We start from the raw sequence: 12,868 nt of genomic DNA on the forward strand, positions 1-12,868 counted from the left end.
TCCCGCAAATCTGGAGACCTAGATGCAGGAATAAGTAACCCGAGGGACGCGGAGACCCCAGAGGGGCGGGAAGAAACCAGGGATCCCTCCTCTCCAGCACCGGGCGCGGGAGGCCCCTGGGCAAGGGAGCGCCCCCGACTCCACCGCCCAAGACCCCTGCCCCCTGTGCCCTCCTCTCCAAGGCTTTCTGTGTCACTTCCCGCCGTCCCCTCCCCGAGCTTCCTCGCCCCCGCTCCTGGCGATTATGCCTGGATTTCCTTTGTTCCCTCCACACCCTTGACCAGGGCTTCCCAATTCCCCTTCTTGACCTCGTCCCCTCCCCCCCGCGGCGCTCCCTCCTGGAGCTTTGCTTGTCCCCTCCCGGAGCTTCTCCGGTGCCCTCCCTACCCTCTCCCGGGTTTCCCGTGTCCGCTCCCCGCCCCGCCCCCGTTTTTAAACCTGGCGCCGAGAGCGCGGGTAGGTGAGCGCCCTCGCCTGAGCGGTTAAAGGCGCGGGCGGTCGCGGGCGCCGCTGGAGGGGCGCGGGCTCCGAGGGCACCATGAGACCCGAGGCAGCAGCTGGAGCCCGGGAGGCGCGGGGACGCGTCTGTCACTGCCCCGGGGGCGGTCCACGGGGACCACCACCGCCGCGCGGGCCCGAGAGGTGAGGGTGTCCCCACGGCGCGTCGGTGCGGGGAGCGCAGGCAGGATGCTCCGGCCGCGCTGAGCCCCCGAAGCCAGGCGGAGCCCTGGAGCCCGACGCGACGCAGAGAAAGTTCCTTAGCCAGAGTCAGGGACGCAGAATCTTCCCGGCTCCAGAGCACAGTTCTGAAGTGCGGAGGCCCAGGAGGTGCCCGGCAATGGGCCAAAGCTTCGGTTTCTAGGTCTGAAACCCACCGGGCTGGGATCGGTGAAGTCTTCGGGGACCCCTCAGTGAACCCTGCAGGGGGTCGCGTCACGTTGACTGTCACACTCTTGGTGACATTCTTTGTTTGCCCTGTGCGTGGGACTCAGCGTTCGCTGTCACGGGCACCAGCCTTTTTTAAGGTAGTAAAGTTAAAATCAAATTAGCAGGGGAGTTGTGGAAGGGGCTGGGTGGCCAGGCAGCCAGAGAGGAGAAACACATTCCCGCTTTTTGCATCGTAAAACTCTGTAGACTCATCTCTGTGCAGTTAGAAATTAATGAGCAACAAAGTAGCCAGCTACCGCGGGGAGTCTGAATGGAAGAATCCTGCCAGGCTGGGAAGAGAAATTCCTCAAATAATGATGTGTGTCATATTTGGGATTTCTCAAAAAGCCCAGTGAAGGCAGAGAACTGAGAATGTGGCAGGAGAGAAAAACGCAAATGGCACAGACTGAGAACTTGAGAGAACATTCTGGTGTGTCCAGTGACTCCTAGGCAGACATTAGAAATTATAAGAATGTTAACTCTTATGATCTAACTTTAAAAGCAGAAAGTGCTGGGGTTCACTCTTGGTCCGTGTCCTTCCAGCCAAACACCATGGAGACCTTGGATTCTGACCCCCCAGGATGCTGACCCCACCAGAACTGGAAGCGAGGTAAGGTTAAGTGTGGGCATTGTAGGTATCAACCAGTTCAGCCAGGAAGTGGCACCATCCCTAAAATAAAGGGACCATGAAAGGCCTCCTCGGCCAGTCCCTCCCTTGGTCATCTAATGCAGAGGTGCCTTGGGGTCTGGGGGTAGCAGCCTGGCCAGCTAGGTGTTGATCATATCTGAGTCATAGGCAGATTGGCTCTTGCTTTCTTCTCCTTTCTTGAAAAGCAAAGCCACCATGGCAGAACTGTTAAAAGGGCATTATAAGAGATTTCTTCCACGGTGGGTTTTTTCTTCTTCTTTCATTTATTTATTTTTATTTATTGGCCGCACCTCGGGGCTTGAAGGATCTCAGTTCCCTGACCAGGAATTGAACCCCTCCCGGGCCACGATAGTGAAAGTGGCGAGTCTTAACCACTGGGCCACCAGTGGAATTCCCCCATGTTGGGTTTTTCCTGCTAACCGGCAGGTAGAAGAGAGAAGTCTGTCTCGGTCCCCCTCATCTTAGAGAAAAGCTGAGTGTGCCATTAGCCCTGGGCTGGTGCCACAGAGCAAATACGGGCAGAGCCCTGTCTCGGGTGCCCGGAAGGTGTGGTTAAAAGTCCTCACCCGCCGCCTGGCCCTTTCTGAAGCTCTCTGGGCCCTGTCTGCAAGCACTCCTGGGGTAAGTCATGTTGTCTGAGCAAACACTCCAGCTGAGGGCTTTGTGGGTGAAGATTAATCACCACCACTATTCTTTTGTCTCCTGCATTGGTAACGAAATTGTTTTATACTTACTGGAGTAATGACTTACTTTCATAGAATTTGCCTGTCCTTTGTTATATTTTAAAATATAAATTGATGACTTTTAAAATGCTGGAGTTAATTGGGCTGGGAAGGACCATTAGGTTACACCTGTGGCATTGTGCAGTTATTTTTAGTATGATAAGAAACTCAGGTTCAGACCTTTCATGCATTTTGAAATTGACTCTTTTATTAAATTAGTCTGAATAATGAGAGTTTTAATTCGGTTACTATTATTTAAAGAGTGAAGCAAATCAAATTATATTAAATTAACAAGGAATATTTTTTAGCACAAATTATTGTTACATACAATATCTAAATAATGGGAAGTAATTCCTTCTTTTGCATTCAAACTTAAATTCTTAAACATAAGATTTAAAAGGTGTTTGGGAGAAAAAATTATCCAATTTTCTTTTAAATGAAGTGTTTGTATAGCCTCTCCCTTTGCAAGAATGAAAATACAGCACACTTTCTAATGTAAGGTAGTCTTTTTTTTTTCCTATTATTATGAGAAGGCCATTTGTGAGAAAAATGAAGATTACTCGCAGAAAAATGTTAAGCTATGACAACTTTCTGTTGATCATCAGCGAGGCACAACGGATCAAGCAGTTGCGTTCATGGATTTGTTGGGGGGCCGGGGTGGAGAGTGGGTGTTCATGGGGGCTGTAGAGCTCGCTGCCCGGCTCCCCCCCTGGCCAGCTCTTTGCAGACCCAGATCTGCCGGGCAGAGCGGTCAGCTGCGGACGACTGCAGACCCGAAGTATCGCGCTCGGTTCCCCGGAGCCCCAGCCTGGGGAGGGCACCCCGGCGCGGGGAGGGACGGCTTCTTGCTCAGCAGCGGCCTCTGCCGACAAAGCCGGAGAACTCCTCGGCTCCTGAGCTCTGTTGTGTATTTCTTGAGAAATGTCATTGGTCGGGAATGGTGTGGGTGAGGGGTGAGGGATCACTGCCTAGTGACCTGTACCACAACTGCAGGCGAGCAGATCACAGTTAGAATACTATAGGGCTTCCCTGGTGGCGCAGTGGTTGAGGGTCCGCCTGCCGATGCAGGGGACATGGGTTCGTGACCCGGTCCGGGAAGATCCCACATGCCGCGGAGCGGTCAGGCCCGTGAGCCATGGCCGCTGAGCCTGCGCATCGGGAGCCTGTGCTCCGCAACGGGAGAGGCCACAACAGCGTGCCGCAAAAAAAAAAAAAAGAATACAATCTAAATTCGAGGGAAAGTCTCAAGACCGTGTGTCCTGAGCAGTAGGGTCACCCTCGCTCATTTGGTTCCCCTGGTACCACCGCTTGGGAGCTGTCTCCCTCCCGTGCCTGGGAAAAATGAATGACGGCCCAAGTCTGCAAGGGAGACGATTTCTAGGGCATGTAAGGAACTGTGTTCTCCTGCGCGTCCTTCCATCTTCCAGGCTTCCTGCATCGTAGCTTTTTTTTTTTAATTTAATTTAATTTTTTTATACAGCAGGTTCTTATTACTCATGAATTTTATACACATCAGTGTATACATGTCAATCCCAATCTCCCAATTCATCCAACCACCACCCCCGCCCCCCTGCATCGTAGCTTTACCAGAGTCAGAGGCATGTGTGGAGAGAACACAGAGAGATCCTCACAAAAGTCTCTCTTGTATCTCTTCTTTCGCACAAACACCCCCCCCCCCTTTTTTTTTTTCTTGGTAGAGACACTTGGAAACATGTATTCTGAGAGAATCAGAAGGTTTCGGTACAAATGCCATAAAAATGTGATGTGATACACACATCACATGTGAGCCCCGCTGTGGCTAAATAATTACCCCCCTACCTCCCCCCCCACCCCCAATGTTCGGCGGCTGCTCACTGTTCCCGGGACCCTGTCAGGAGCTTCTGTGGAGCTCATGCATTGTTGGACGGCGGGGTGTTCTTGTTTGACGTCCTTCAGCTAAAGCACAGTTACGTTCTTCAACAGCTCCCTGTCAGTGTGTCCTGAGGCCCCTCCCCCCTCCCCCAAGGAAAGCTGTCACCTCTCTGTGTGCAAAGGGAAGGTGCTGTCTGTGGCATTTTGGTTTCGTAGCTGTTCAGCCCTGTCGCACATCCCTTTAACGCAGTGTACATTGTATACATTTTTGTTACCCTGAATTATCAGAGTGTGAATATTTAGACGTTTAAGTCATCAGAAAAGGACGTTTAAGAGGAGGATATTTGAGGTGTGAAGTTTTAAAATCTGTGTATGTTTGTGGGGTAAAGTTTACAGAGTTTATAAAAGTGTGCTATGTGTTTCCCAGAGTCTGGTTAGAATTAATCACTTAAAGGAAGCTATTACTCCATACTAGCCACCACTGCCTTTAGGCGTCCACCAAGGCTTGCATTGTCTATTATATCCTCTCCCATCACAGGGTGTAAAATTGCCACTGACAGCCCAGGATTGCTTATGGTGGTAGAGTCTGAGCAGTTAGAGATACTTTATAATTATGAACAGAGCTTAATACAGACGTGATTTCTTGGAGACCCCAAAGAGTGAACTTCATTATGGAAAAGATTTTGTTCCAAAGACCGTCATTCTTTCCCTTAGCTTACCATAGCATATTATAAAAATAAGCCTGGTAAAATTTCAAGGAGGCTTATGGTTTGAGGTCTTACATTCAGATTTTTAATCCAGTCTTTTTTTTGTGTATGGTGTAAGATAGGGGCCCAGTTTCATTCTTTTGCATGTGGCTGTTCAGTTTTCTCAAGACCATTTTTTGAAGAGACTGTCCTTTCCCCATTGTATATTTTTGTCTCCCTTGTCATAAATTAATTGACGATATATATGCATAAGTTTATTTCTGGGCTCACTATTCTGTTCCATTGATCTATGTGTCTGTATTTAGGCCAATACCATACTGTTTTGATTCCTATAGCTTTGTAATATAGTTTGAAATCAAGAAGTGCAATGCCTCAAGCTTCTCCTTCTTTCTCAAGATTGCTTTGGCTATTCAGGGCCCCCAGCAAGTGGTCTCCGCCCTTTTGGATGCTACCAAATGTCCTTGGAATCTGTCTTTCCTTTCCCTTCTGGTTGGTGTTACTTGAGTTCAAACCACCTCTTGTCAGGTGCCTCCAAGCCCTTAGCTCACCAGTCTATGCTATGCACTGCTCCCAGCAGCCACCATGATCCTTAAAATACAGATCTGATTGTTGAATTCCCAGCTCAAAGTCAGTAATGGTCTTGAATCCTGTCTCCAGAATGAAACTTAGACTCAGTAGTGGGTATTCAAGTTGTTCAGTGTCTGGACTTAGCTTTCTTTTGAGCCCTTTTACCAATGCAGTCTCTCATTCATTCCACGCTGGGCTCCACCTTTCCACGCTGGGCTCTCTATTTTCCCGCCCCTCAGAATTTGATGCTCTGCTCCACTAGGAATGGGCCCAGAACTGCATACCCAAGTGCCACTGATGTCTCTGCCAAGGCCCCCATGAACCCTTTCCTGATCCTCTTCCTTGTTTAGAATAGTTAGCATCTAACTGTATGGTGCTTTGTAATGTAGTTATTTGCCTCTATGTGTGTCTTTCCTCATTAGATTTAAAATGCATGAACTGGGGGACTGTGTCCGACTCATCCTTACACCTTGGGATCCCTCACAGGGCCCGGGATATCATGACAACAGTAAGAGGGAGAGGAGCTTATCAAATACTGTTAAGGTGTTTAAACTATCTCTAAAATTGGAACTGACACAAGTGCAGGCTACTTAGATTTTATTTTTAAAAACTTCAGGATGCTGCTTTCAGAGGCTTCTTGACTGTGTCTGTGTTTGTATGTGTCTGTCTTTATAGCTTGAGCCTGGGTGTGACCAACAAACCTTTGGATCGAAGGGGGCCTTTGGGTTTCAGCATCCTGTAAGGTAATATCTGACTTCACTGTAAGAAATGTATTGTTTCCTTTTTTTAAATTATTATTTTTATTTTTATGTAACATTTCTAAAGGTTTACAAGATATGATTTTAAAATGGATGTATTTTATGGTTCTTATGTTAATTGATACAAACATAGCAAAATACCTATGTGTATAAATTATTTGGCCAGTATCCACTCACTTCATACCTTTAAGAAAGAGAATATAAGCTCATTTGCAATCATAATAATTAACTAGTTAATAACATAAAGCAAGCTAAAATAATTTTTAAAGAATGTTGACCTGAAAAAGTGTAATGATTCTCAGTGTAGGCGTTCCTATGTGGGACAAATTAATGTGTGAATTACAATACAGTTTAAAAGTACACATGCGGGGCTTCCCTGGTGGTGCAGTGGTTGAGAGGCCACCTGCCGATGCAGGGGACACGGGTTCGTGCCCCGGTCCGGGAGGATCCCACATGCCGCGGAGCGGCTGGGCCCGTGAGCCATGGCCGCTGAGCCTGCGTGTCCGGAGCCTGTGCTCCGCAACGGGAGAGGCCACAACACTGAGAGGCCCGCACACCGCAGAAAAAAAAAAAAAAAAAGTACACATGCGTATAATTATCCTCTAAAGATAATTCATAATTTTGGAAGATAAATCTATGACATTTCAGAATAATGTTTTTCAGTCCATAATAATCTTGAAAAAACGATTAAGGCTACCTTCCACATAAGGCGCCCTCTGCCGGACTATATTATTTCCTTTAAATATAAGCATTAATACACTTCAGTGTCTTCAAGTGTATACATTTTCAAAAAATGGAAAATAATTCAGTATATTCTCCAACATTGTTTAGTTATGATTATCCCAAGGAACTTCAAGGATATTTTGTTCGATTTCTAGAATCTATTCATTTATTCATTCATTCAGTGTTTCATTTGCAAGTTGGAATTGGCCTCTTTTCTTTATACTTGTTTATACCTCTTTTTTATACCATATTCTGCCTTGTGTTAAATTTAATTGCATATGAATTATATACGCATATCAGCTTATTTACTTAGATATTTAGGTATATTTCTATTTTTCTCCCAGGATATAAGTTACTGTACTGCCTAGTGCAAAGTAGACCCCCTAAATGTAGATGTGAAGTAAATGAGGGACTGGATGGATACTGTACCACGGTTGGATCCTCTGGCCTCTGAGTAGTTCTTTCATGGTCCTGGTCTTGGCGGTGATCAGGACCCTCACTGCTGTATCCTTCTTTTTTGTTTGTTTCTTGGCCACGCCGCTTGGTTCCCTGACCAGGGATCGAACTTGTGTCCCCTGCACTGGAAGTGCGGAATCCTAACCACTGGACCACCAGGGAATTCCCTGTATCCCTCTTACATTTCATGCATTTTGGGCAAGTGGTTCATGCACTGGACTTTTATCTGTTTCTCTATGTCTGTTTCTCTCCTATCTCTCTCAGCCTGTCTCTTTCCAGGTGTCATTTCCTTCACCAAAATAAACCTAGCCTACGCTGTCACCTCTCATCAGAGTATTTTTCCCCTGGTTGTCCTGGAAGACTAGAAGCTTTAATAAGACTCAAGGATACTAATTGCCAGAGATGAAAATTAGAGCCCCTCAAACTGATCAAAGGGTGATTTTTGGAAAAAGGAAGTTTTCCTAGTGTTTCACATCAGTGGTCTTCAATCCTCATGAAATCACTGGGGAAGCTTTACAAATGCAGGCGGGAGGTGGGCCGGGGCGATTCCCCTGGAGGTGCTGGGGAAAAGCGCGGGTATCTGTATTTTTACAGGCTTCCCAGGTGACCCCAATGTGGGCTGGGGTTGGGAGCCACCCCCTCCTTCATGCCCCATGAGCCTTCACCTTCACACCTGCCCCCGGGCCTGCCTCACAGACTCTGCTGTGCCCTGACTTTTGATTCATTGAAAATGCAGTGACTGGTGATGTGTGATCTGCATCTGTGTAACCGTGCATTGCGGGCTGAATACATAACTTTATCTCTATTACAAAATTTTATCTTTTTATACACAAAAATGGGGGGAATGATATAGTGAACCCCCATGCGCATCACCAGCCTCAATAATTATCAGTGTTCTCAGGATCTGATCGTGCTTATCATCTCTCCCAAAGATTTGTTGTTAGAATAGTTTAAAGCAAATCCCAGACATCCTACACACTCACTTGTAAATACCTCAGCATGACACCTAATTTTTAACATGGCCAACCACTAAACTATGCTGTCCAGGATTTACATAGATGTGCATTCTCTCTGTTGCAGAGTTTCTCAGTCTCGGCACTACTGACGCTTTGGACTGGCTAATTTTAAAAAATTGAGATATAATTGACTGGGGTGGATAATTCTTTGTTGTGGGGCTGTCCTGGGCCTTGTGAGGTGTTTAGCAGCATCCCTGGCTTCTACACACTAAATGACAGTAGCTGCCCTTCAGTTGGGATAACTAAAGTTGACTCCAAACATTGCTGAAGGTCCCCTGGGGGTTGAGAACCATCAACTATTGGAAATCTTAGAAAGTTAAAAATTGCCCTACATTATTTATAGTAAGGTGTTTTCTCTCCCTTTTCTCCTCCGTCCAAAAAGGGGGGAATTGAAATCAGCTTTGCAAACAAGCAATGATCGATAGGTAATCCCTCTCAGTTCCTTTATGAGACCACAGGGGAAAATGCAAACGATTAGTAAGTCAAAGCTACAAGAAGAGATTATGGGGACAGTGGGACATTTAAAATACTTTCCATGTATAACTGGAATCCTAAATTCACAAAACCTGGATGTAGAGGTTCCAAATTCTATATATTCCTTTTCTTCCTTCTTTCCTTCCCTTCCCTCCCCCCGCCCCCCTGCTCTCTTTCTCCCTCTCCCTCTCTCTCTTCTAGAAAAATTGCCAGGGTTGCCATTTTCTATTCTGCCAAAGTGAGGGATGCACCCCTACAGGCGACATTTACTATGGCAACATTCAGAAAGATTAGCCACTTCTCTAGACCAGGGTTTCAGGGTCAAGTTTCCTCCAAAGTCATGACATTCCCTCTGTTGGGGGGGGGGGGCGGAGGGGAGTGAGGCATCCCCTGAATAGGACATATATTATCCAGGATGAATCAGGTCCTTTGTTCGATCAGAGAGAGCCTCTTAACTTTGGAACTCAATGTTTTACTACCCTTTTACCTTTGTGGAAGCACACCCTTCTCCCTGTGTTGGTCTAAATTGATCTGCTCACCCAGATTACAGCTCAATTCCGACCTAGTGTGGGGTTCACTACCAGGTCCCCCCATCTGCCCACAGTTTTGTGTTCTGGTGACTTAAAAAACCCCACTGTGCACAGTGAAGGCAAAATCAGGAGGGAAGATTGGGGCTTAGCTGCTTCTAGGGAAAAGGATCCTCTAGATGCAGTTTAAGACTGTTTTCAGGTTGATTAATGGTGTATTTGTTTCTTAAATATTAGACTTTATTTACCCATTTCTAAGCGTCAAGAGTATCTGCAGAGTTCCGGGGAGAAGGTGCTGGCCAGCTTCCCCGTGCAAGCCACCATTCACTTCTACAACGATGAGTCCAATTCAGACGAGGAGCACGACCAAGAGGTCCAGCCCTCCGACCTGCAGCGCCAGGAGGCGCAGGACAGCCCGGGAGGAAAGGGCAGAGACCGGCTGACAAACCCAGGATGGCGCCCCGGAGGCTGCGGTGGCCTCGGTGGTAAGGGTCCGCTCCCCTACCCTGACTCTCTGGAGGATGCTGCGTGCCCCTCATCCAAGTAGTCTGTCTCTCCTGCACCAGACCCACCTCACTCGTGCCCTGGGGACAACCCTTGGGGACAGCCGCGCCAGGACACCTTGCGTTTCAACACACTTTGCATGTACGAGGACTTGACTTTCTTTGGCCAGCACCCCGCTCGTGGCGAGGGCTCAGCTTGTACTCATCCCTTCTCCTAGTGATTCTCTGTGCCTCATTTGTACCTTTGAGAAAGGATTCTAGGTCCAAGAGGTTTGCATCCACATGGATTGCTATCAGGAGGGGCCAACTTTCAGAGCACGTTCGGCAATGTCACTGTGCTGATCAAACGACAAATTATTCCATATCGATTAATAACCCACCCTCGCCTCTCACTTAACCTGAGACCCTTTATTTGGGTTTTTCCACTTTTGTAAAAATGATCCAGCTATTGTCCGAGCCCGATGTGGTTGCTTAGTGACATTCTGAAAAAAAAGTTTATTTATAAAAAACACACACACTGAATAATTTCCATAAAAGTAACAAAAATAAAAAGATAAGGATCTGTGGGGGGAACCATTCTGGATAAAAACATATATGATGCTTGTCTAAGCACTGTGTGTATGGATAGAGAGACGAGCTTTAACTCTTAGCTGGGGACCACTTTGGGCTTATTACTTGACTAGAGTAACACTGTTTGCAATCAAAGTACCAAATGTAATATCATTTTCAGCTTTTTATATTTTGATGACCAAATGAGTGTATTTGTCAAGGTTTTTTACTTAACTATTTTGCATGTTGTTGTCTTCCCAGTTTCTACTTGAAATAAATATTTTGAGAGACAAAATCGTTTGATAATCATCTTTTTTGTTTGACATTTTAGATTCAATTAGTGCCTCCTTTAAAGTTTTTAAAAGTTTGTTAGGATTTTTCTATATTTAACTCTTATATTTCTGTTTTTTTAAGAATGTAGAAAAAGTATAAAAATGAAAGCAAAATGGCCTATAAGCTCAGTGCTCTGAAAAATCCATTAATATTAAAAAATAGGAGGGGGACTTCCCTGGTGGTCCAGGGGTTAAGGATCCGCCGTCCAATGCAGGGGGCCCAGGTTGGATCCTTGGTCAGGGAACTACAGTCCCACATGCCCTGGGGCAACTAAGCCCAGGAGCCACAACTACTGAGCCCAAGCACTGCAACGAAAGATCCTGCGTGCCGCAACTAACACCTGGCACAGCCAAAAATAAATAAATAAATATTTTTTAAAAAAATAGGAGGGAATTCCCTGGCGGTCCAGTGGTTAGGAGTCAGCGCTTTCACTGCCAAGGGCATGGGTTCAATCCCTGATTGGGGAACTAAGAGCCCACAAGCTGCGCACCGTGGCCAGAAAATAAAATAAAATAAAATAAAAAATAGGAGTAATACTTGCAAATATTCCAACAACCCAAACATTATAGAAAAGTATTGATATGTGTTGCAAAGTAGCCCTCTCCTGTCTTCCCCTTTCTCTGTCCAAAGGTAGCCGATATCAATATATTTTTTAAAATATTTATTTACTATTTTTTTAAAAATAAATTTATTATTTATTTTTGGCTGTGTTGGGTCTTTGTTGCTGCACACGGGCTTTCTCTAGTTGCGGCGAGTGGGGGCTACTCTTCGTTGCGGTGTGTGGGCTCCTCATTGCTGTGGCTTCTCTTGTTGTGGAGCACAGGCTCTAGGCGCGCAGGCTTCAGTAGTTGTGGCACGTGGGCTTCAGTAGTTGTGGCTCATGGGCCCTAGAGCACAGGCTCAGTAGTTGTGGCGCATGAGCTTAGTTGCTCTGCGGCATGTGGGACCTTCCCGGACCGGGGCTCGAACCCGTGTCCCCTGCATCGGCAGGTGGATTCTTAACCACTGTGCCACCAGGGAAGTCCCTAAAAATATTTACTTATTTGCTTGTGCTGGGTCTTAGTTGTGGCATGCCAACTCTTGGTTGTGGCATGTGGGATCTAGTTCCCTGACCAGGGATCAAAGTCGGGCCCCCATGTATTGGGAGCGCAGAGTCTTATCTCCTGCACCACCAGGGAAGTCCCTCAATTATTTTTATTATTATTATTGCTCTATCCCTTAAAAAATACTTTTTAGAATTTTTTCTTTTAACATTTTTTTCTTTAAAAGTTTTTTCAGATGTAGAAAACAAACTTATGGGGACTTCCCTGGTGGCGCAGTGGTTAAGAATCTGCCTACCAGTGCAGGGGACACAGGTTTGAGCTCTGGTCCGGGAAGATCCCACATGCCGTGGAGCAGCTAAGCCCGTGCGCCACAACTACTGAGCCCGACTACCTAGAGCCTGTGCTCTGCAACAAGAGAAGCCACTGCAGTGAGAAGCCCGTGCACCACAACAAAGAGTAGCCCCTGCTCGCTGCAACTAGAGAAAGCCAGCTCGCAGCAACGAAGACCCAATGCAGCCAAAAATTAAAAAAGAAAACCCAAACCCCAAACTTATGGTTACCAAATGAGTAAAGGCAGAGAGATAAATTAGGGGGTTGGGATTAACATATTCACACTACTATATATAAAATAGATAACCAACAAGGACCTACTGTATGGGTCAGGGAACTCTACTCAATATTTTGTAATAACCTATAAGGGAAAAGAATCTAAAAAAGAATGTATGTATGTATATATATATATATATATATATATATATATATATATATATATATATATATATAATCATTTGCTGTGCACCTGAAAATAACACATTGTAAATCACTATAGTTCGACTAAAAAAGAAAGAAAGAGAGAAAGAGAAAGAAAGAAAGGAAAGAAGGAAGGAAGGAAGGAAGGAAGGAAGGAAGGAAGGAGGGAAGTTCTTTGTTCTTCATCCAGGTGTCCATGACTTGGACAGTAGGAGATGTCAACCATGTGACACATTACAGTGAACTTAAAGGAAAGGGATTGATCAATAAGTTTATTTGCATATTATTAACTGAGTAAAATTCCCATTTGAGC

At 45.9% G+C, this 12,868-nt stretch overlaps 1 protein-coding gene across 1 annotated transcript; it reads left to right on the top strand.

Moving 5' to 3' along the window:
- Positions 1-453: 453 nt before the first annotated feature.
- RIPPLY3 (ripply transcriptional repressor 3) lies at positions 454-10,718 on the top strand. Its single transcript, XM_004318650.4, has 4 exons — positions 454-642; positions 1,471-1,537; positions 6,099-6,166; positions 9,615-10,718. Exons 1-4 carry the CDS (start codon positions 539-541, stop codon positions 9,922-9,924), a joined length of 549 nt encoding a protein of 182 aa, XP_004318698.2. The 5' UTR covers positions 454-538; the 3' UTR covers positions 9,925-10,718.
- The last annotated feature ends 2,150 nt before the right edge of the window (positions 10,719-12,868 follow it).

The sequence above is a fragment of the Tursiops truncatus genome, chromosome 4 (genome assembly GCF_011762595.2).
Source record: "Tursiops truncatus isolate mTurTru1 chromosome 4, mTurTru1.mat.Y, whole genome shotgun sequence".
NCBI classification, from domain to species: domain Eukaryota; kingdom Metazoa; phylum Chordata; class Mammalia; order Artiodactyla; family Delphinidae; genus Tursiops; species Tursiops truncatus.

Bases quoted from the DNA above. Each gene is read 5' to 3' on its own strand.
- RIPPLY3 (XM_004318650.4), top strand. From the start codon at position 539: ATGAGACCCGAGGCAGCAGCTGGAGCCCGGGAGGCGCGGGGACGCGTC. The intron at 1,538-6,098 runs GTAAGGTTAAGT...CTGTCTTTATAG, and splicing joins CCACCAGAACTGGAAGCGAG to CTTGAGCCTGGGTGTGACCA. The intron at 6,167-9,614 runs GTAATATCTGAC...CTTAAATATTAG, and splicing joins GGGTTTCAGCATCCTGTAAG to ACTTTATTTACCCATTTCTA.